We start from the raw sequence: 24,334 nt of genomic DNA, 5'->3' as shown, positions 1-24,334 counted from the left end.
ACAACGAGGCGAGGAGATTCTACCTGTTAGCTACTACAGATACAAGTTAAAACCACACCAGAGGAACTACAGCACGATCGAAAAGGAGCTCCTCTCCATCGTCCTGAACTTGCAGCATTTCGAACCGTACCTGCAAGGTACTCGGTCTACCACCATCTACTTGGACCACAATCCCCTATACTTCCTGCAGCAAGCCCAATTCAACAATCAATGGCTTCAACGATGGGCTATATATCTGCAGAATTTCAACCTGGAGATCTTCTACATCAATGGTTCTGACAACATCATAGCAGACGCCCTCTCCAGAGTCTATGAGGTAGAGGCAGCTACACCTACCACTCTACCACCTGAAGACGTAACATCACCCGGAACCGCAGGCTTCGGGGGAGAGTTGTGACGATAATCTCTTTCAAGAGAGATTGAGCCTGCTCTTCCCTACCTAAAGTTACGTCCAGTTTACAAGTATAAGATGCTACATTCAAGATGCGTCACCAGTAGCACAAAACGTTTTGACCAGGAGGCAAAACGTACCCTAAACCCCCAACTCCACACACCCTCCACGCCGGCTCGTCGTCAACCAGCCAACTACCTATCCCAGCTTGCTTGCTCCTCGCTTGATTGGTGACTCGCCGACCGCACACCTGCACACTGCACCTCAGCGCCATCTACCTGAGTCGATGTCTGAGCCTGGACCAGCCATCAACTTCAGAATATTCTTTGTGCTCTAAGAGTTTACATCTCTCTCTGGCATACTAAGCTCTCTGGCTTTTGTATACTAAGGGAGGTCTCAGTCATAGCCAATATTCTCAGCACCATTTCACCATTTACTATTTTGTCTCGCATTGTTTTTGCCTTTATCTTTGTTATTTAATTGCACTATTCATTTACCCGAGATTTGTCTTTATTTTCATTTGTGCTTAAAGTATATATTAAAGTTTCATTATTCATACTTTGTGTTTTACGTGTTCCTCCCTCTCACTTACCACAGACAACAGGCAAGCAGTCTATCTTTTTTTTGTAAGTGTGACCAGGCATTGACACCTGCCATTGGAGGACTGCCGAACATCTATACTCTAACACTTTCCCGTCACAATATATATATATATATATATATATATATATATATATATATATATATATATATATATATATATATATATATATATGTCGTACCTAGCAGCCAGAACTCACTTCTCAGCCTACTATTCAAGGCCCGATTTGCCTAATAAGCCTAGTTTTCCTGAAAGAATATATTTACTATAATTTTTTTCTTATGAAATGATAAAGCAACCCTTTTCTCTATGTATGAGGTCAATTTTTTTTTATTGGAGTTAAAATTAACGTAGATATATGACCGAACCTAACCAACCCTACCTAACCTAACCTAACCTATATTTATAGGTAAGGTTAGGTTAGGTAGCCAAAAAAAGCTAGGTTAGGTTAGGTTAGGTAGGTTAGGTAGACGAAAAAACATTAATTCATGAAAACTTGGCTTATTAGGCAAATCGGGCCTTGAATAGTAGGCTGAGAAGTGCGTTCTGGCTATTAGGTACGACATATATATATATATATATATATATATATATATATATATATATATATATATATATATATATATATATATATATGTCGAACCTAGTAGCCAGAATGCACTTCTCAGCCTACTATGCAAGGCCCGATTTGCCTAATAAGCCAAGTTTTCCTGAATTAATATATTTTCTCTAATTTTTTTCTTATGAAATGATAAAGCTACCCATTTCATTATGTATGAGGTCAATTTTTTTTTATTGGAGTTAAAATTAACGTAGATATATGACCGAACCTAACCAACCCTACCTAACCTAACCTAACCTATCTTTATAGGTTAGGTTAGGTTAGGTAGCCGAAAATGTTAGGTTAGGTAGTCAAAAAAGCATTAGTTCATGAAAACTTGGCTTATTAGGCAAATCGGGCCTTGCATAGTAGGCTGAGAAGTGCATTCTGGCTACTAGGTACGACATATATATATATATATATATATATATATATATATATATATATATATATATATATATATATATATATATATATATATATATATATATATATATATATATATATATATATATATATGTCGTACCTAGTAGCCAGAACGTACTTCTCAGCCTACTATGCAAGGCCCGATTTGCCTAATAAGCCAAGTTTTCATGAATTAATTGTTTTTCGACTACCTAACCTACCTAACTTAACCTAACCTAACTTTTTCAGCTACCTAACCTAACCAAACCTATAAAGAGAGGTTAGGTTAGGTTAGGTAGGGTTGGTTAGGTTCGGTCATATATCTATGTTAATTTTAACTCCAATAAAAAGCAATTGACCTCATACATAATGAAATGGGTAGCTTTATCATTTCATAAGAAAAAAATTAGAGAAAATATATTAATTCAGGAAAATTTGGCTTATTAGGCAAATCGGGCCTTGCATAATAGGCTGAGAAGTGCATTCTGGCTACTAGGTACGACATATATATATATATATATATATATATATATATATATATATATATATATATATATATATATATATATATATATATATATATATATATATATATGCAACAATGATCACAAAAACACTGATCCAAGTATGCAGAATAACCACATATGAAAAATAGAAAATGCTTAACGCGTTTTCGGCTAATTCGCCTTCATCAGAGCAAAGTAGAATCCATTCTACTTTGATTCTACTTTGCTCTGATGAAGGCGAATTAGCCGAAAACGCGTTAAGCATTTTCTATTTTTCATATGTGGTTATTCTGCATATATATATATATATATATATATATATATATATATATATATATATATATATATATATATATATATATATATATGTATATATATATATATATATATATATATATGGAAACGGATGGAAAAAACATGCCTATCTGAAAAATTGTGTTTTTCATGTGAGAGAAATTATCGAATCCTCTTTACTGATTGCTTTGAAATTTTGACACGACATTGCATTCGAATAGGCGCGTGTTTCTATACACCTATATATACATGCCTCATCTGTGACCAGAGAAAACATGCTTTTTTTTAAAAACATCGCCCTCTGTTGGATGTAAGAGCAACACACGCTGTAATCTCCCAAAGTTATTCTCCGATTGCTTTGAAATTCTGACACAACGTTCCATTCGAATATGCGCATCTTTTTATATGCCTACTATATAGATGCAACCCCCTGTGACAGGTAAAAACATGTGTTTTTTGAAAAGCAACGTCATCTGTTGCACATAATAGCAACATGCACACTATAATAAATATGTCACGAATTGCATTTCAATGTTTCCGAATGCATATATAAATTTTATTTTCATATATTTCGATTTATTTTATTTTTTATTAAATTATTTTTTATGACATTGTGTTGGAATATAGCTGTTGTTTACCTTACCGGTATTTACTTAAGTATAAGTATAGATGCCACATCTGTTATAGGTAAAACTATGCGTTTCTTGAAAAACAGCGCCATCTGTTGCATATAAGAAGAACACACATGCTACACTAAATATGTTACAGTTCCATTTTAATGATTCTGATTTCACTGATAAATTGAATTTTCATAGATTCTGATTTATTTTCATTTATATTTAATATTTTGTGTGAATTGCATTGGAATTGAACTGTGTTGTTTACCATTCAGTTCATTTCGTGAGTATAGTTTATTTTTTTAATTTTAATATTTTCGTTTAATATTTTAACTTTTTTCTTATTTTTCAGTTTTTCAGGGACTGGGGAGTTTGGGATGGTTAGAACGAGGGAATGGGGGAATGGAGAATGGTGGAGAGGACAAAGGGACAGGGAAGTGTTCATGGTGGGAAGGAAGAGGGGATGGTGGAGTGGGGAATGGTGGGGAGGACGAGGGGACGGTGGAATGGGGAATTGTTAGGAGGCCGAGAAGACGGGTGAGGGGGGATTTGGTGGAGAGAACTGGGGAACAGGGAAGGTTGCTGAGGCTCAGCAACGCACATGCGTGGCTGAGCCACAGCAACGTGTGGCCGGGTACTGCTACTTTATTATAAAACAAAAAAAAAACGGCCAATCTACTCATGAAAAACTCCCCAGATACCTTGTTACTGTGATATTTGGGTCAAAGTTTTAAATCGAGGTGGGGTTGCCTCCTTTTCTCCCGTTTCTTTTCCTCTTCTGTTTTAGCACACTGAATTTAGTATTGTTTTAATAACATTATCTTGGTGGTGGATATAGATGCACAGTGTTCACTAATGCGTCCAAATCTTCAACTACTTTTCTAACCATTATTGTCAATGCAGATGTTGTATACACAGACTTTGCAAAGGCGTTCGACAAATGTGACCATGGGGTGATAGCTCACAAAATGAGGTCAATGGGAATAACTGGAAAAGTAGGACGCTGGATACTCAATTTCCTGTCGAACAGAACACAAAGAGTAACAGTCAATCAGATAAAATCGAGTCCAAGCGATGTTAAAAGCTCTGTACCTCAAGGTACAGTCCTTGCACCGCTACTGTTCCTTATTCTCATATCTGATATAGACAAAAATACACGCCACAGCTTCGTGTCGTCCTTTGCAGATGACACAAAAATCAGCATGAAAATTACCTCTGCTGAAGACATTGAAAAACTACAAGCAGATGTCAACAAAGTTTTTGATTGGGCAGCAGAAAATAACATGATGTTTAACAGTGATAAATTTCAGGTACTCAGGTACGGCAAAAATGAGGATCTGAAACATAATACAGGGTACAAAACACAATCGAATCTTCCCATAGTAGAAAAACAGCATGTCAAGGATTTGGGAATAATGATGTCCGACGATCTAACGTTTAGGGAGCATAACCAAGCAAATATCGCGTCAGCCAGAAAAATGATCGGATGGATTACGAGAACTTTCAAATCCAGGGATCCCATCACAATTGTTGTACTCTTCAAGTCACTTGTGTTGTCCCGTCTTGAGTACTGCTCAGTACTCACTTCCCCCTTCAGAGCAGGAGAGATTGCTGAAATAGAGGGAATACAGAGAACATATACGGCACGCATAGACGAGATAAAACACCTAAATTATTGGGATCGTCTCAAAGCTCTCCAAATGTACTCTCTAGAAAGGAGACGAGAGAGATACCAAATAATATACACATGGAAAATACTGGAGGGTCAGGTCCCAAATCTACACAGTAAAATAACAACGTACTGGAGTGAACGATATGGAAGAAAATGCAAGATTGAACCTGTGAAGAGCAGAGGTGCCATAGGCACAATCAGAGAGCACTGTATAAACATCAGGGGTCCGCGGTTGTTCAACGTCCTCCCAGCGAGCATAAGAAATATTGCCAGAACAACTGTGGACATCTTCAAGAGAAAACTGGACGGTTTTCTAAGAGAAGTTCCGGATCAGCCGGGCTGTGGTGGGTACGTGGCCCTGCGGGCCGCTCCAAGCAACAGCCTGGTGGACCAAACTCTCACAAGTCGAGCCTGGCCTCGGGCCGGGCTTGGGGAGTAGAAGAACTCCCAGAACCCCATCAACCAGGTATCAACCAGGTATCACTGTGGATTCTGCATCTAATGCAGCTGTTCTTGTTGGTTGAATTTTGAGTTTGATTAACTGGACTTTAGTTGCTTCACATTCCAGTAATTAGTGTAATAATTATTACAGAGACAGATGAATGTCTCTACATCTGTTTTACAAATATGACATTCTTTGGATTTATTACCTCTCAACAGCACTTGTAACAAGTCTGAGTCTGTGTATGGATACGGCAATGTCTCTGGATATCCTTTTCCAGGCTTGAAAGAGGAGTACCCAGTGGCTTGGTCGTACCACATCGCAGTGGATCTGCCTTTCGCTAATTTGGCTCTGTTGTGACTTTTGAAAGTTGGGAGTATTTTCTTCTTGATTTGCTCCTTAATCTGTAAAAAAACATGAAGGTATATTAACCTGTACAACAGGTAGAGTAGTGGCAGTTTTTGCTACTGAGTCTGCCTTTTCATGACAATCTATACCAATGTGACTTGGTATTCAATTTAGAGAGACTGACACCCATAGATTGTGTGCTTCGTTTCCTATATGTAGGATTTATATGATGACTTGTATATTATCTCTGTGCTGGCTGGATAACAAAGCCTGGAGCGAAGATTTAGAATCTGAATAAATGAAGACATCATGTACATTATTTTTCATTGCATGCTCCAGTAAGCTTCAGTGTAAACTGCTGCCCCAGCAGTATCTCTTTCCTGATCAACTGATCCATCTGTGAAGATATGAGTGGTTGTCGGTCTTGAGGGGCTTTCCATTTGTTGTTCTATGATTGCTTTGAGCCTCTGAGAGTCACAAGCTGATTTTTTACCTGGTAATCCTTCAATGATTATCTTTAAACTTGATTCTTCCCATGAAGGAGGCTGCCGAAAGTGTTGATAGGTCTAAATTCTCATTTGTTTCTAATGGTTTGTTTTAAGTCCCCTTTCTCTAGAATCCTAACCAGATTATCTTTCCATGCATTTGTTCTATATTGAAGATTTCTGTGAATCGATCTGTGTATGCTATCTTTGATTGACAGTATGGTGATGGTTCCAACAAGTTTTGCTGTAATGGTGGATAATTCTTGTTTGATCCTGTTTTCTAAGGCTGGTAAGTTGGTTTCTATTCTTAGATTCTTTCAACGCATTCATATAAGAGCATTCAGCATTGTTCTGAGGGCATCAATTTGAGTTTCTCCCATTGCTTATCGCTAAGAGATGTAAGAGCAGGAGTAGCATAGTCAGTGAGTGACCTAACTTCTTGAACGAAGTACATTTTTAGCACTGGCAAAGTTGCACCACCTCTGAGACTTGTCTGGGAACAGAAAGCTGAGTTTCTGGCTTTGCAACGTTGCCGAAGATATTCAATTTCTCTAGTGAATTTCAACTGGCTGTCTATTATGACTCCAAGATATTGAGATGTAACACTCTCAATCTCTTGTTCTTGTATTGCGAGTCGGATGTTTTGAGCTCTCATTTTAACAACCATTGCTTTGGTTTTATTGTTGTTTATTTTCATTGCTATGCGTTCCGTTTCCTTCCTGATGATGTCTAGGCCTTTTTTGTGCATAGTTCCTGGCGCCTTTGCCATTCAAAGTCATTTGCATAGTTAAACAGTTTGGCCTTTGGTAACTTGAGCTTCATGTATTGTTCCAAGAGACAGTTGAAGTGGAAGGGGTTTAGTATTCCACCCTGTGGAGTCTAATTTTCCAGCCTTTTGAGGTAGATGTTTTTCCTTGGAATTTGACTTTAGCTTTTCTGTTAAGCAGACTTCCTTTGACAAAGGCAAGAGCGTGTACTTTGATTTCCTTATCCACCAGGCAGCACAGTGTAGCTAGAGCACTAATTAGCTCGAAGGCTTTTTGTAGATCCTGACTAATAAGGATTCATGGATTGTCATTGATTTGATCCAGAGGGAGGTAAGGTGGTTCCCACACCTGTTCTTGCAGCAAAGTGGTCACTAGTCAGTACATAGTCAAGTGACTAGTAAAATAATAACTTTGGTTATTGTGTTATTGGTAGTGAGTCTGAGCTTAACCCCAGCAAGTACAACTCATAAATACTGGTAGAGACAAATGTGAGGTCCAGCTACCTGCCACGAATATGGGTTGGTTACGTTAAGTTAAGCAGACGGACTTCATCCAAAAGGTGTTCAATATGTCTTCCGTTGGCTTCGATTCTTGGTGAATCAAGTAGCAGTCCACTATAAGCGTTGAAGTCATCCGAGATGATAGTAGGTGTGGTGACCTCTATTACAAAGATTGCAGAGAGATCCATATCGTATTCTCTATGGCTCCTTTATTCATTGAAGATGGACAGCATTGAATTCCTCATAGGGAGATTAATTCCCATAATTTTGACGTCCTCACGTCCTTCACGTTCTCTTCGTTCAATCACAGGTTTGTGATTGGAGTGGATATTATTTCTTACTAGTAGTGAAATGCCGTTGGTGCCACCTTGTGCAATTGGGCAGTGGGAACCTTTCAATCCTGGTAAGTGCTTATTGACGTAAAATAATATCAATGTTGTCCTTGAGAAGCACTGCTCTGAGTGTTTGAGCTTTGTTTTTGAATCCATGAAGGTTCCATTGTATAATATTGAGATTGTTGTTATTGTCCGATATTCTGTTTGAGTATCCATTGAGTCCATGGTAGTTTCTAATGGGCTGATTTCCCCGACAGCTTGTGTCTTCTTGGCTGGAGTAGAGACTGCCATTAGGTGCTGAAACAATTCAGTTTCGTCACCTTCTTCGACTTCGTCAACATTTTCCGGTAGGGCTTGTAGAAGTGTGGAGCAAATAAGTTCAGTAGATTTTTTTTTACCTTTGTTGACATTTCCTTCTTTGAATGAGGGTTGGTCTGTCGTAGTGCTTGTTTATGCATTACCAAGCATCATGCTGATGGTCTCTGTCAATGAGTCAATAATCATTGCCACAGTGGTCACTTGATACTCCTTTGGCTGCCTTTCTTTGTCAGGTGAGGAGACTCTTGGTTGGAACGAGGTGTCTTTGCTACATCCAGCTACTGGGGCATTTGATGACGTAGAAGTCATCATCCGTGCTTGAGATATCCTGGAGGCAATAGAAGGTGTATTATTTTTTTTACCCTGATCTATGCAATAGTTTTTTGCCTTGTGTAGTTGTTGTTGTTGTTGTTGTTGAGTTAGGGGCGACGACGATCGTGGGATCGGATGCGCCCCGGCGTACCCGTGAAGGGTGAATCGCAAAGCCAGGAAAGGCGAAATGCCAAGCCAAAACGCGAAACGAGCGACACCAAGCACTAGAAACTAATATGCCACACAGCAAAGCAACGCACAAAGGGAGAGGCAGATGCACATAATAGAACCGGGCAAACAAACAGCCAGAAGGGCACACAGCATGTCGTAGAGCAAATACACAGGAAATCAGAGCACATACTTGCCCGGGAACCTGGCCCGCGGGAACCATACATTAAACGCCTCCCAGAACACCCATTGCAAAGGGTCCCGTCCATCCACCGGGGACGCCATAATATCCGGAACCGGGGCAACAAACACCTGCAAACTGGGGACCCAGATGGTAGTACTCATGAGGCGAGAAGTCGCTACTCGCCCCCACAGAAAGGGAACTTGCCCACCATGAAAGCACTCCGGCCCGTCAGACAGCAGTAACTCAGCAATCTTCGACCAGTGACCCGGCGGCATCACAGACGCCGGCAGCACTTCCCCCAGGGCCCCAACGCGCACCCGCACCACAGGGGTACCCGCGGCCCCGGGCACACCACCAGACGACAGCAGGGAACCCGGACGGCACGTATCCTTCCGTAACGTCACCACCAGGCCACGCCCAGCACCAGAGTCCACACCATCCCTGGCAGCGGAAGCCACCATCCCCCACTGTGGAGAGTCCCCCGGCGGAGAAAGAACCGAAGGCACGTCCGAGATACAGGCACCAGCACCAGCAGGCACATGGACCTCCGCCACCACGAACCGCGGAGACATCGACGCATCCGTATCCACACTGTCAATACCCGAAGACCCGCAGCCACTGAAGTCACCAACGTCGGCCCAGGAAGAAGACGAACGCCGGGAACGTTTGGTCACCGGCCGGATATCGTCAGAGCCGGTAAATGACCCAGAAACACGGGTACCACGAGCCGAAGGAACCGACGCCTGACAGAACGGCAGCAGCCTCTACCACAGGGGGAACCGGGCGACACACAGAAGAGGCTCCGCAGCCCCCTAAGCACCAAGCACATCCAGGACCCGAGTCACGGACACAGGGCCAGGTGCAGCATCAGAAGACGAGGGAGAAGACAGCGACGTCACACAGGGGGCTCCAGGAAGGCCCACAGGAACAGCTGGAACAGCGACAATATCAGGCAGACCAACCGACGGTACCTCAAGAACCGGAGGAGGGATGGCAACAACCGGAGGAACGGCAGGCGCCGCCAGGGAAGCTGCAGCAGCAGACGGGACGCGCACCACCTCATCAATATCACCAGAGACAGCCTCCAGAGGGAGCGGCGGGAAATCCTCGTCGCGGAACAAGTTGACAGGAGCAGCAGGGGCCTCAGAGCACCCGGCAGCCTGATGCCCCAACAGGCCACACCGGAAACAGGTACGAGGCTGCCGGGCATAATACACCCGGACGTAGTATCCCATAAGCCGGACAGAAGAAGGTATATCCAACCGCAGGCGCATCTCCAACGTGCGAATGTTTGTACGCCTCCCAGCATACCGCCCTGAGGAGAGCGTGTTCACCCGCACGCTGACAACAGTACCAAACCCCCCGAAGTAACGCCGGAGGAGGTCATCAGGGAACTCCATGGGCGCACCATGGATACTGACATAAGTCAGGGCACCACTGCGGTCCGAAATCGCCACAGAGCCGGCATCGTCTGGCAACGGCAACGTACACCCCCCGTACCGACGGAGGAAGTCCCGGTACTCGTCCTCCCCAACGAACTTAATAACAACCCAATGGGCAGTAACTAGCTCCACACCGTAAACAGCTTCCACCGGGACACGAAGCATGTCACACATCACCATCTCGATGGTCGGATAACCAGCCTTACAAGTGAACTCCAGGCCCACGGAGTTCACACGCTGAACAGGAGGAAGACGGCCCCCCATGTCAGAACTGCCACGTCAACGCAGCCAGGCAGGCAACAAAACTGGTAGGGCAGGGACTCCCACACCACCTGGCGACCAAAACAGCAAACAACTCCAACAGCCACGGAGGGTCGGTAAACGTCCTCACTCCACTGCCGCTAGCAGTCGACTCCGCCTTGTGTAGTAGGGATTTGTTTTCTACAGTTGTTCGAGGCCCTGGTGTTCAGAATGGTGCATCATGGGTGCTCAAGACTCGGAGTAGACTCGGACATGCTGAGGAGTATTCCATTAACTTTTAAATGAGGGTCTGGTAGTTTGCTGTCGTGGATTTGTGGCTTCAAGTTGCTCGGTAGATCTAAAGGTTTGGAGAGAAGATATGATTGATTGATGAAGATTAAGCCACCTAGGAGGTGGCACGGGTATGAATACCCTGTAAGTGGTAGATTTTATTTATTATTTTTTGTGAATGTATACTGTGTGTTGAGGTCGTATTTAAATCGTCAGGCTGCTATCGCTGGGGAGAATACTGCTTGACAGTATTTATGAGCATGTCCACCTGCTAGACACCTTTTTTGACCAGAAGAGTGGCAGGGTTGATGGCTTCAGGGTGGTTACTGCAAGACACATTGACTCTTAAAGCTTTTCTGAGGTCGTTGGTTGCTTGACATTCCAGGAGATAGTGAATTAATGGCTTTTCTGTAATTATTTGGCAGCAGATGCATTCTCTCTATCTGGGTTCACTAATTTTCACAGTTGCATCTGTAACCTAGACGTAGTCTAAATAACCGAACTGCTGTTTCCCTGTGGATTTCTTTTGGGATATTTAACCTGTCTAGGAGATATGAGGGAAAATCTAATATTAGATATTAGTACGCATAGCCCGAAACGCTATGCGTACTAGTGGCTTTAGGTATTATATGTGCTAGTTCTTTCTTTAAATCCAGCATTATGTTTGTAACTCATCTGTTATGTATGTACCTTTAGCTGAATAAAGAATCTGAATCTGAATCTGATACCTCTCAGTACCTTCGGGCTGTGTAGTCCTGATTATCTATTGGAAATCTGCTAATGTTTGAAGTCTACAGTTGCTTGGAGAGTATGGAGTTAGGAGTTCGTTTAGTCTTTAGATAAGGTGGAAGGGTGGAGGTGGTATCAACCCCAACCTTACCAGCACTATACTACCACCAGGCCGTCCCGACCACACTCCTAGTAATATCAGCAAAAGATGCCGATACCGGTCAAGGAATATAATGGGACATCGGAGGAGACGTGACAGGGAACATAATGAGACAACGGAGGGGGGGGAGGTTATCTTGAGATGATTTCGGGGCTTTTTAGTGTCCCCGCGGCCCGGTCCTCGACCAGGCCTCCACCCCCATAAAGCAGCCCATGACGGCTGACTAACACCCAGGTACCTATTTTACTGCTAGATAACAGGGGCATAGGGTGAAAGAAACTCTGCCCAATGTTTCTCGCCGGCGCCTGGGATCGAACCCAGGACCACAGGATTACAAGTCCAGCGTGCTGTCCGCTCGGCCGACCGGCTCCCTATCTCCCTATCACGCCTCTCCCGGACAGGCGGGGGAGGCGTGACAGTGAACATAATGAGGCAACAAAGGGGACATGACAAGAAACATAATGAGACAACGGAGGGGACGTGACAGGGAACATAACAAGACAACGGAGGGGACGTGACAGGGATCATAACGAGACAACGGAGGGGACGTGACAGGGATCATAACGAGACAACGGAGGGGACGTGACAGGGAACATAACGAGACAACGGAGGGAACGTGACAGGGATCATAACGAGACAACGGAGGGGACGTGACAGTTAACATAATGAGACAACGGAGGGGACGTGACAGGGAACATAATGAGACAACGGAGGGGACGTGACAGGGAACATAATGAGACAACGGAGGGGACGTGACAGGGAACATAATGAGACAACGGAGGGGACGTGACAGGGAACATAATGAGACAACGGAGGGGACGTGACAGGAAACATATTGAGACAACGGAGGGGACGTGACAGGGAACATAACGAGACAACGGAGGGGACGTGACAGGGAACATAACGAGACAACGGAGGGGACGTGACAGGGAACATAACGAGACAACGGAGGGGACGTGACAGGGAACATAACGAGACAACGGAGGGGACGTGACAGGGAACATAACGAGACAACGGAGGGGACGTGACAGGGAACATAACGAGACAACGGAGGGGAAGTGACAGGAAACATATTGAGACAACGGAGGGGACGTGACAGGGAACATAATGAGACAACGGAGGGGACGTGACAGGGAACATAATGAGACAACGGAGGGGACGTGACAGGGAACATAACGAGACAACGGAGGGGACGTGACAGGGAACATAATGAGACAACGGAGGGGACGTGACAGGGAACATAACGAGACAACGGAGGGGACGTGACAGGGAACATAATGAGACAACGGAGGGGACGTGACAGGGAACATAACGAGACAACGGAGGGGACGTGACAGGAAACATATTGAGACAAAGGGAGGGACATGACAGAGAGCTGTTATGACCACACATACACCAGCCTGTCCTCCAAAAATGGGGAAGTAAATGTAACAGCCTATTAAGTGTAATTAAGTACTATGTATGGCAGTCAGGAATGGTATTTATTTTCACTTAGTATTAAACCGTACTGTCAAATATATTGTGAATATTTGAGTTTACCTGAAAAGCTGAATAGAAAACCACGACCTAACCTAACTTTTTATTGCTTCTTAATTACAATTACTACTTAACCTATAGCTATATTGATATTACAGTTTTATAAAATAAATAAAACAAAACTAAAATATTTCAATAAATTTTAAAGTAATTCAAGATACTTTCAAATTTTGTGTAAAATCTCTATTGTTTAATAAAAAAAAAATGAAATTCCTGATATTTAAAACTTGTGCATAGCGAACGGAACATTAAAACTTAATCCTAAAATTCTGAGTGTCTTAACAGAAAATAGGGAGATAAATGTAACAGCCCTTTAAGTGCAATTATGTACTATGTATGACAGTTAGGAAATGTATTTATAACACTTAGTATTACGTACTGACAATTAGTAGGATGGGTTGCATACACTAGTATGCTGTGTTCAGACCGTATAGTAAAATATTAGTGTTATTTCTTATATCTGTACTCTCATGTTGATAATACGCTAGCAGAAGCTAAATTATTATGGTGTATATAGTAGTATGTAGAATTAGATATACTTAAGGTATGACTAGGGATAAACAGTAATGTAAGTTGTAAACACCGGTGGATCAGATAACTGCTGGTAATCCTCCAAATTCCCCCCCCCCCCCCCCCCTCCCCCTTACCCCTAGTCGAGACGTCGCAAGTGTTACCATATGTAAGAGAATTGACTGCCTTACGTGATTGTATATAAACCATGTTATATTCTAATGTACCTTGAGTTTGCTGTGTATTCTCCTGTGGAGATTATTGTATATTCTAATACGCACTTAGTAATGTGTGACGTAGAAGTTACAATTGTGTTTTTGAGCTTCTGTTATGTGAGAGGAGTGACTTGTCATGTTGGCAGCACAGTCGTTCTTGGCCGGCTCAGCTCTTGGTAAGTCATTACTCACCCGATTTCCTAGATAGAAGGACGTGTAGACGTCCAGCTGTAGGTTGTGTTATATACTGTTGGTTCCTTATTACTCAGGTATAGATAGGAATAATGATTTTCGTATAAATGAATCAGACTATCGCAGTCTACCGAGATATATCAGCTGTGTCAGGTGGTAGGTGTTTTAGTGTTGAGATGGGTATTGGAGGATCGTAGAGGCTTGTTATAGTATTTTACTGAATCCTCACCCACTACTTATTTCTGTATAACACCTCCAACCTGTTACTTGGGTTAGTGTACCACTGCGACGGTTGGAGCCTGGTGTCAGTTAGTCCTAAGTATTAGCCGTTACTGATTTTGATTGCTGTGTTTTAAGTTCTTAAAGTTCATTGATGTGACTAATTGAGCTGTGTGTTGAAGCTCCTTGTTCTGATTACAGTATCAGTTGTATACTAGTGTATATCAATTGTATATAGAGAATAATAGTTCTCAGTGTTTTACGGTGACCGGTTTATATGTCCCAGTAAACTGGCGTTGTTTTAACAAGCCTTTTAAACTTTACCCCTAGACACTTATTGAAAATTGGCCAGGCTTTGGTGTACCAGCGATGCTGTTGACCATGAGGTCATGACAGGAACACAATGAGACAACGGCGGGGACGTGACAGGGAACACAATGAGACAACGGAGGGGGAGGACGTGACAGGGAACACAATGAGACAACGGCGGGGACGTGACAGGGAACACAATGAGACAACGGCGGGGACGTGACAGGGAACACAATGAGACAACGGCGGGGACGTGACAGGGAACACAATGAGACAACGGAGGGGGAGGACGTGACAGGGAACACAATGAGACAACGGAGGGGGAGGACGTGACAGGGAACACAATGAGACAACGGAGGGGGAGGACGTGACAGGGAACACAATGGGACAACGGATGCGGAGGACGTGACAGGGAACATTAGGAACAGTGGAGTAACAATAAGGAGCGTGTTGCAGAACATATGTGTTCGCACTGAGTCCCTAATGTTGTACAACAAGACAGACAGACAGCAAATATACAGCTTACCAGCACTACACCACCTCCGGGTTGTCCCAACAACTCTCCTGGTGGAGTCAGCTTAAGATGGCGACTCCCCTGGTGTTGTCAGCTTAACATGACGACTTTCTTGGCGTTGTCAGCTTAAGATGACGACTCCCCTGGTGTCGTCAGCTTAACATGACGACTCCCCTGGTGTCGTCAGCTTAACATGACGACTCCCCTGGTGTCGTCAGCTTAACATGACGACTCCCCTGGTGTCGTCAGCTTAACATGACGACTCCCCTGGTGTCGTCAGCTTAACATGACGACTCCCCTGGTGTCGTCAGCTTAACATGACGACTCCCCTGGTGTCGTCAGCTTAACATGACGACTCCCCTGGTGTCGTCAGCTTAACATGACGACTCCCCTGGTGTCGTCAGCTTAACATGACGACTCCCCTGGCGTCGTCAGCTTAACATGACGACTCCCCTGGTGTCGTCAGCTTAACATGACGACTCCCCTGGCGTCGTCAGCTTAACATGACGACTCCCCTGGTGTCGTCAGCTTAACATGACGACTCCCCTGGCGTCGTCAGCTTAACATGACGACTCCCCTGGTGTCGTCAGCTTAACATGACGACTCCCCTGGTGTCGTCAGCTTAACATGACGACTCCCCTGGTGTCGTCAGCTTAAGGTGACGACTCCCCTGGTGTCGTCAGCTTAACATGACGACTCCCCTGGTGTCGTCAGCTTAACATGACGACTCCCCTGGTGTCGTCAGCTTAACATGACTCCCCTGGTGTCGTCAGCTTAACATTACGACTCCCCTGGTGTCGTCAGCTTAAGATGACGACTTTCCTGGTGTCGTCAGCTTAACATGACGACTCCCCTGGTGTCGTCAGGTTAACATGACGACTCCCCTGGTGTCGTCAGCTTAACATGACGACTTTCCTGGTGTCGTCAGCTTAACATGACTGTGAAGGAATGAAGATTCCCTCAGCTAGTTTTTCTAGTTTCTAGATTAGGCTAGAGTCGCTCTAGGGACTCTAGACAAGAAGTTTTCAAACTAACATGCACTTGTGTGGTGTTGGATGAAAGCTGATGTTTAGGACTGTCGTTTAAGACTAACTAGAGGTCTGTGATCGCTCTGTAGAGAGTTACAGAAGTTTTCCTGTTTCTGTGAAATAGGATGAGAGTTGAGAGTGAAGTGGTATGAGAGGATATTTGACTCTCAACGGTTTTAGAGGTGGGGGGACACCTCTAAATAAGTGTAATATATTCTATCTTGAGGTTATCTTGAGATGATTTCGGGGCTTTTTAGTGTCCCCGTGGCCCGGTCCTCGACCAGGCCTCCACCTCCAGGAAGCAGCCCGTGACAGCTGACTAACACCCAGGTACCTATTTTACTGCTAGGTAACAGGGGCATAGGGTGAAAGAAACTCTGCCCATTGTTTCTCGCCGGCGCCTGGGATCGAACCCAGGACCACAGAATCAAGTCCAGCGTGCTGTCCGCTCGGCCGACCGGCTCCCTAGAGGAATTCACTTTTTTCTTCACCTTGAAATAAGTGGGAAGTTTAATTTGACGAAGCCAAATGCCTCGTCATCTAATTAGTGACGCGCATGAATGGATTAACGAGATTCCCACTGTCCCTATCTACTATATTCTATACTATATTCTATATTCTACTATATTAATCATATCCTGTCTGATGACAGTGGATTAAGATGCACTTATGTTAATTAGGGGAGTAATTAACTCCTCTCCCGTGAATTCAGAGTGTTTGATGAGACCTGCTTAGGCAGTGAGGAGTGAGACGTATTTATGTATGATTATATATCGGTCCTGGTGACAGTTAATAAATTGCTCAGGGTTAATGAGGGTAATTAACACTCATTAAAGTAAATTTTGACATAGACTGTTGAGAAGCTACCAAGTTAGTGGTAGGCTTAGTTAACATAACTCGACGGGGATGTAATTAGTGGTCCGTTTGACCTTAATTAGGAATTACTCACTGAATACTTGCAAGGAGTCAAGTGTGATGTAATGTAAGAGTCTTGAGTTATTGGTAACAAGATGACTTGTGTTAAGAGAGACAAGTGTTAATGATTAACGTAGAGTACTATCATGCTGTTGTCTAAGAGACAAGTCTTTGTGATTAACGTAGTACTTTGTTGCTGACTGCTGTGATCAGGCAATTAACGTAATTAATCACATAATCAATTTTGTAATTGATTAAGGCAATTTTCTTTTGTTTATCGTCTGGTGACGAGAGTAAAGTAACTTAGGGATTACTGGAGCCGTGTCTCAGAATCCCACCTTGCCTGGCTTCGTTTACTGTTTACAGTGCAACTTGTTGTAGGGGGTTGCAAAGAGTGTTCACATTAGGTTGTGATAGGGGGAGTCACTGTTGGACTACCCGCCTAGTTACGTGGGTCTCTCCTGTTATGGTTGGAGGACCCTTAAGATTGTGATTATAGTATCTGTTCACCGTGAAGCAGTGACAATATTAATTGCAAGCTTGTGTCATCAGTGGGCATCCATCATTGTTCAGTTAGTTCACTGGTCCGCCCGAAGTGTCAGCAAGATGGAGACTGCTGTCATTTCTCGAGGGGCTGTTGAATAGCTGTGTTGAAATTGCCACTGGATAGACATTAAAGTAACGAGTCACTCTCTGTAATGTAACTTAGTCTGTGATATATTTTTTTGATTTGCAATATTGTGTCATCAGTGGGCACACCTGTGTTCAGGTTAGTTCAGTATGCAGCCGCACAGCAAGGGTTGCTATTTAGCTGTTGGTTATAGTGCCACTGGATGGACATTAACGTAGTGTAAACTCGATGTTGTAGTAGTTTAGTCTCTTGTTATTAATAAATTGTTTATTTTATAGAAAACGGTCTTTGATGTCAACCCTTCAACCATTCTTTTCCACCCATGTTCTGCTTTATACGATTGAATGTTGATGTGATTATTTGATATGACGGCTGTTCTTAGGAATTCGAATTTCAATTCATAGCGCCACATCAAATATAAATATTTGATTGTGAGAACCCATCGGTTACCCTTTATTAGTTTTAACGTCCTGTTTAACTAGGAGGAGCCAGCGGCCTATTGTGGACAGGTTTTCACCCCTAGTGGTGGAGGCCTGGCGGTTTGCTCCAGCTTTTCCTTTTTCTATTGGACTCATGCTTAACTGCCGTGAGCAGCCTTTAAACTTGTAGTCCACCTCCTAAGGGAGGTAGGCGTAGAAAAAAATCTCACAATGACGACTCCCCTGGTGTTGTCAGCTTAACATGACGACTCCCCTGGTGTCGTCAGCTTAACATGACGACTCCCCTGGTGTCGTCAGCTTAAGATGACGACTCCCCTGGTGTCGTCAGCTTAACATGACGACTCCCCTGGTGTTGTCAGCTTAACATGACGACTCCCCTGGTGTTGTCAGCTTAACATGACGACTCCCCTGGTGTTGTCAGCTTAACATGACGACTCCCCTGGTGTCGTCAGCTTAACATGACGACTCCCCTGGTGTCGTCAGCTTAACATGACGACTCCCCTGGTGTCGTCAGCTTAAGATGACGACTCCCCTGGTGTTGTCAGCTTAACATGACGACTCCCCTGGTGTCGTCAGCTTAACATGACGACTCCCCTGGTGTTGTCAGCTTAACATGACTCCTCCCCTGGTGTTGTCAGCTTAAGGTGACGACTCCCCTGGTGTTGTCAGCTTAACATGACGACTCCCCTGGTGTTGTCAGCTTAACATGACTACTCCCCTGGTGTCGTCAGCTTAAGGTGACGACTCCACTGGTGTTGTCAGCTTAACATGACGACTCCCCAGGTGTTGTCAGCTTAAGGTGACGACTCCCCTGGTGTTGTCAGCTTAAGGTGACGACTCCCCTGGTGTTGTCAGCTTAACATGACGACTCCCCTGGTGTTGTCAGCTTAAGGTGACGACTCCCCTGGTGTTGTCAGCTTAAGGTGACGACTCCCTTGGTGTTGTCAGCTTAAGGTTACGACTCCCCTGGTGTTGTCAGCTTAAGGTGACGACTCCCCTGGTGTTGTCAGCTTAAGGTGACGACTCCCCTGGTGTTGTCAGCTTAAGGTGACGACTCCCCTGGTGTTGTCAGCTTAAGGTGACGACTCCCCTGGTGTTGTCAGCTTAAGGTGACGACTCCCCTGGTGTTGTCAGCTTAAGGTGACGACTCCCCTGGTGTTGTCAGCTTAAGGTGACGACTCCCCTGGTGTTGTCAGCTTAAGGTGACGACTCCCCTGGTGTTGTCAGCTTAAGATGGTATCAAGAAACTAATTCAACTTTAACAGACATTTCACTCACCAGCTTCAGTTCATCATTGATTGTTTGCTCGAACTTGAACTTTGGAAGTTTAAGGATGACTTTCTGTGTTCTGAGTTTGGTGAGAGCATCCGTGAAGGTGTTGTGTGAGAGGCGTCGCAACATGGCGTCCAGGGGCGTTGTGGCGTCGTCGCTGGCCGTGGTGTGAGGCAGGAACACCAACATGGACGCCGCCTTCCCCTTGTACGGCATCTCCAGCACCGTCGCTCCCAGCTGACTCGAGTCACCTGCGTCAAACAAACAACTGGTGTTCAGACTGTCCGCCACATCGTGCTAGCATCACGCTGGCATTATCTTCGCAAATGGTTAGATAACAAAGTAAATGTCTAACATTAAATAACAGGGAGGTCTGTCATATACAGAACAGCTTTCAGATCTTCACACACTAAGATGGGGTACCAAGTGTGCAAAATAAATACTGGTTGGCATGGTAAGAATTGCAGATGAGGACAAGAAAAAAACAGAGGGAAATAGATGCGATAAAAGACTATCAGAAACCCGCAGAAGAATTTTGTTATCAGCTAACTAAATATTTCAAAAAGATTACATGAGACAAGAGATCTCACAAAAATCTGGAAAAAGACAAACGATGTGTGTAAATGGAAATAGACGAGAAGCGTCATGTTATAGATATAATGAATCGTCAATCCCTCATAAGATCCAACTCATTCAGTGTCAAAGTAATCCCACACACACCTATATTGGCCCTTGACTTTAACTGATATATATTTAGTAGAGCACATATAGGTAGGTTGCAACGGATATAAGTATATATCATTCATTTTCTTGCCCTCTAAAGTTGGAAGATGACGAGGAGTCTTTTGGTTTAAAGTGAGTTCCCTCATGTGTCTCACCAGGTGACTGGTGTGTGTTTTGTATCAACTCCTTCATGTGTCTCATCAGGTGACTGGTGAGTGTTGTGTATCAACTCCTTCATGTGTCTCATCAGGTGACTGGTGTGTGTTGTGTATCAACTCCCTCATGTGTCTCACCAGGTGACTGGTGTGTGTTGTGTATCAACTCCTTCATGTGTCTCATCAGGTGACTGGTGTGTGTTGTGTATCAACTCCTTCATGTGTCTCACCAGGTGACTGGTGTGTGTTGTGTATCAACTCCTTCATGTGTCTCATCAGGTGACTGGTGAGTGTTGTGTATCAACTCCTTCATGTGTCTCATCAGGTGACTGGTGTGTGTTTTGTATCAACTCCTTCATGTGTCTCATCAGGTGACTGGTGAGTGGTGTATCAACTCCTTCATGTGTCTCATCAGGTGACTGGTGTGTGTTGTGTATCAACTCCCTCATGTGTCTCACCAGGTGACTGATGTGTGTTGTGTATCAACTCCTTCATGTGTCTCATCAGGTGACTGGTGTGTGTTGTGTATCAACTCCCTCATGTGTCTCATCAGGTGACTAGTGTGTGTTGTGTATCAACTTCTTCATGTGTCTCACCAGGTGACTGGTGTGTGTTGTGTATCAACTCCCTCATGTGTCTCATCAGGTGATTGGTGTGTGTTGTGTATCAACTCCCTCATGTGTCTCATCAGGTGACTTGTGTGAGTGGTGTATCAACTCCCTCATGTGTCTCATTAGGTGACTGGTGTGTGTTGTGTATCATCTCCCTCATGTGTCTCATCAGGTGACTGATGAATGTGGTGTATCAAGTCCCTCATGAGTCTCATCAAGTGACTTGTTTGTGTTGTGTATGAACTCCCTCATGTGTCTCATCAGGTAACTGGTGTGTGTGGTGTATGAACTCCCTCATGTGTCTCATCAGGTGACTGGTGTATGTGTGGTGTATCAACTCCCTCATGTGTCTCATCAGGTGACTGGTGTGTGTATGGTATATCAACTCCCTCATGTGCCTCATCAGGTGACTGGTTTATGTGTGGTATATCAACTCCATCATGTGTCTCATCAGGTGACTGGTGTGTGTGGTGTATGAACTCCCTCATGTGTCTCATCAGGTGACTGGTGTATGTGTGGTGTATCAACTCCCTCATGTGTCTCATCAGGTGACTGGTGTGTGTATGGTATATCAACTCCCTCATGTGCCTCATCAGGTGACTGGTTTATGTGTGGTATATCAACTCCCTCATGTGTCTCATCAGGTGACTGGTGTGTGGTGTATCAACTCCCTCATGTGTCTCATCAGGTGACTGGTGTGTGTGTTGTGTATCCACTCCCTCATGTGTCTCATCAGGTTACTGGTGTGTGTGTGTGGTGTATCAACTCCCTCATGTGTCTCATCAGGTGACTGGTGTGTGTGTGGTGTATCAACTCCCTCATGTGTCTAATCAGGTGACTGGTGTGTGTGTGGTGTATCAACTCCCTCATGTGTCTCATCAGGTGACTGGTGTGTGAGGTGTATCAACTCCCTCAAGTATCTCATCATGTGAGTGGTGTGTGTGATGTATTAACTCCCTCCAAGCAACAGCCTGGTGGACCAAACTCTCACAAGTCCGGCCAGGGCTTGGGGAGTAGAAGAACTCCCAGAACCCCATCAAGCAGGTATCCCTCACGTGTCTCATCAGGTCACTGATGTGGGTTGGTCTATCAACTCCCTCACATGTGTGTAATCAGGAGACTGGTGTGTTGGGTATCCACTCCCTCCTGCGTCTCGTCAGGTGACTGGTGTGTTGGGTATCCACTCCCTCCTGCGTCTCGTCAGGTGACTGGTGTGTGTGGGGTATCAACTCCCTCCTGCGTCTCGTCAGGTGACTGGTGTGTGTGGGGTATCAACTCCCTCCTGAGTCTCGTCAGGTGACTGGTGTGTGTGGTGTATCAACTCCCTCCTGCGTCTCGTCAGGTGACTGGTGTGTGTGGTGTATCAACTCACTCATGTGTCTCATCAGGTGTCTGGAGTGTGTTGGGTATCCAATCCCTCATGTGTCTCATTAGGTGACTGGTGTGTGTGGGGTATCCACACCCTCATGTGTCTAATCAGGTAATTGGTGTGTGTGGTGTATCCACACCCTCATGTGTCTCATAAGGTGATTGGTGTGTGTGGTGTACCAACTCCCTCCTGTGTCTCATCAGGTGACTGGTGTCTGTAGTGTATCAACTCCTTCATGTGTCTCATCTGCTGACTGGTGTGTGTGTTTTTGGTGTATCAACTCCCTCATGTGTCTCACCAGGTGACTGGTGTGTTGTGTATCCACTCCATCATGTGTCTCACCAGGTGACTGGTGTGTTGTGTATCCACTCCATCATGTGTCTCATCAGGTGACTGGTGTGTTGTGTATCCACTCCATCATGTGTCTCATCAGGTGACTGGTGTGTTGTGTATCCACTCCATCATGTGTCTCATCAGGTGACTGGTGTGTTGTGTATCCACTCCATCATGTGTCTCATCAGGTGACTGGTGTGTTGTGTATCCACTCCATCATGTGTCTCATCAGGTGACTGGTGTGTTGTGTATCCACTCCATCATGTGTCTCATCAGGTGACTGGTGTCTGTAGTGTATCAACTCCTTCATGTGTCTCATCTGCTGACTGGTGTGTGTGTTTTTGGTGTATCAACTCCCTCATGTGTCTCACCAGGTGACTGGTGTGTTGTGTATCCACTCCATCATGTGTCTCATCAGGTGACTGGTGTGTTGTGTATCCACTCCATCATGTGTCTCATCAGGTGACTGGTGTGTTGTGTATCCACTCCATCATGTGTCTCATCAGGTGACTGGAGTGTGTGGCGAACTAACTCCCTCATGCGTCTCATCAGGTGACTGGTGTGTGTGGTGTATCAACTCCCTCATATGTCTCATCAGGTAACTGGTGTGTTTCTTGTATCAACTCCCTCATATGTCTCATCAGGTAACTGGTGTGTTTCTTGTATCAACTCCCTCATATGTCTCATCAGGTGACTGGTGTGTGTGGTGTATCAACTCCCTCATATGTCTCATCAGGTAACTGGTGTGTTTCTTGTATCAACTCCCTCATATGCCTCATCAAATGACTGGTGTGTGTGGTGTATCAACTCCCTCATGTGTCTCATCATGTGACTGGTGTGGTGTATCAACACACTCATGTGTCCCATCAGGGTGACGGTGTGTGTGGTGTATCAACTCCCTCCTGTGTCTCATCAGGTGACTGGTGTGGTGTATCAACACCCTCATGTGTCTCATCAGGGTGACGGTGTGTGTGGTGTATCAACTCCCTCATGTGTCTCATCAGGTGACGGTGTGTGTGGTGTATCAACTCCCTCATGTGTCTCATCATGTGACTGGTGTGGTGTATCAACTCCCTCATGTGTCTCATCAGGTGACGGTGTGTGTGGTGTATCAACTCCCTCATGTGTCTCATCAGGTGACTGGTGTGGTGTATCAACACCCTCATGTGTCTCATCAGGTGACGGTGTGTGTGGTGTATCAACTCCCTCATGTGTCTCATCATGTGACTGGTGTGGTGTATCAACTCCCTCATGTGTCTCATCATGTGACTGGTGTTGTGTATCAACACCCTCATGTGTCTCATCAGGTGACTGGTGTGGTGTATCAACACCCTCATGTGTCTCATCAGGTGACTGGTGTGGTGTATCAACTCCCTCATGTGTCCCATCAGGGTGACGGTGTGTGCGGTGCATCAATTCATCCATCCACCAACACGAACACACAGGATGAAGAGGATGTATTATTAGGGTAGGCAAGGATGGATTATTTAACACGGGTGGTACACCCACATGGAGACGCATATGGTAGCTGTGTCCCCTTGTGTCCGCACCCAA

At 44.6% G+C, this 24,334-nt stretch overlaps 1 protein-coding gene across 4 annotated transcripts in view; it reads right to left on the bottom strand.

Annotated features, from left to right (window-relative positions):
• The window catches only part of LOC138364293 (leukocyte elastase inhibitor-like), a 77,828-nt gene that overhangs the window by 9,208 nt on the left and 44,286 nt on the right, over positions 1 to 24,334 (bottom strand). For all 4 annotated transcript variants that reach the window (XM_069323884.1, XM_069323883.1, XM_069323882.1 and 1 more), the window contains exon 5: positions 19,596 to 19,840. In XM_069323884.1, coding sequence (XP_069179985.1) covers positions 19,596 to 19,840 — 245 coding nt within the window. The remainder of the gene's footprint in view (positions 1 to 19,595; positions 19,841 to 24,334) is intronic.

The sequence above is a fragment of the Procambarus clarkii genome, chromosome 13 (genome assembly GCF_040958095.1).
Source record: "Procambarus clarkii isolate CNS0578487 chromosome 13, FALCON_Pclarkii_2.0, whole genome shotgun sequence".
In the NCBI taxonomy this organism is placed as follows: Eukaryota; Metazoa; Arthropoda; class Malacostraca; order Decapoda; family Cambaridae; genus Procambarus; species Procambarus clarkii.
This window is presented reverse-complemented; position numbering and strand designations above follow the sequence as displayed.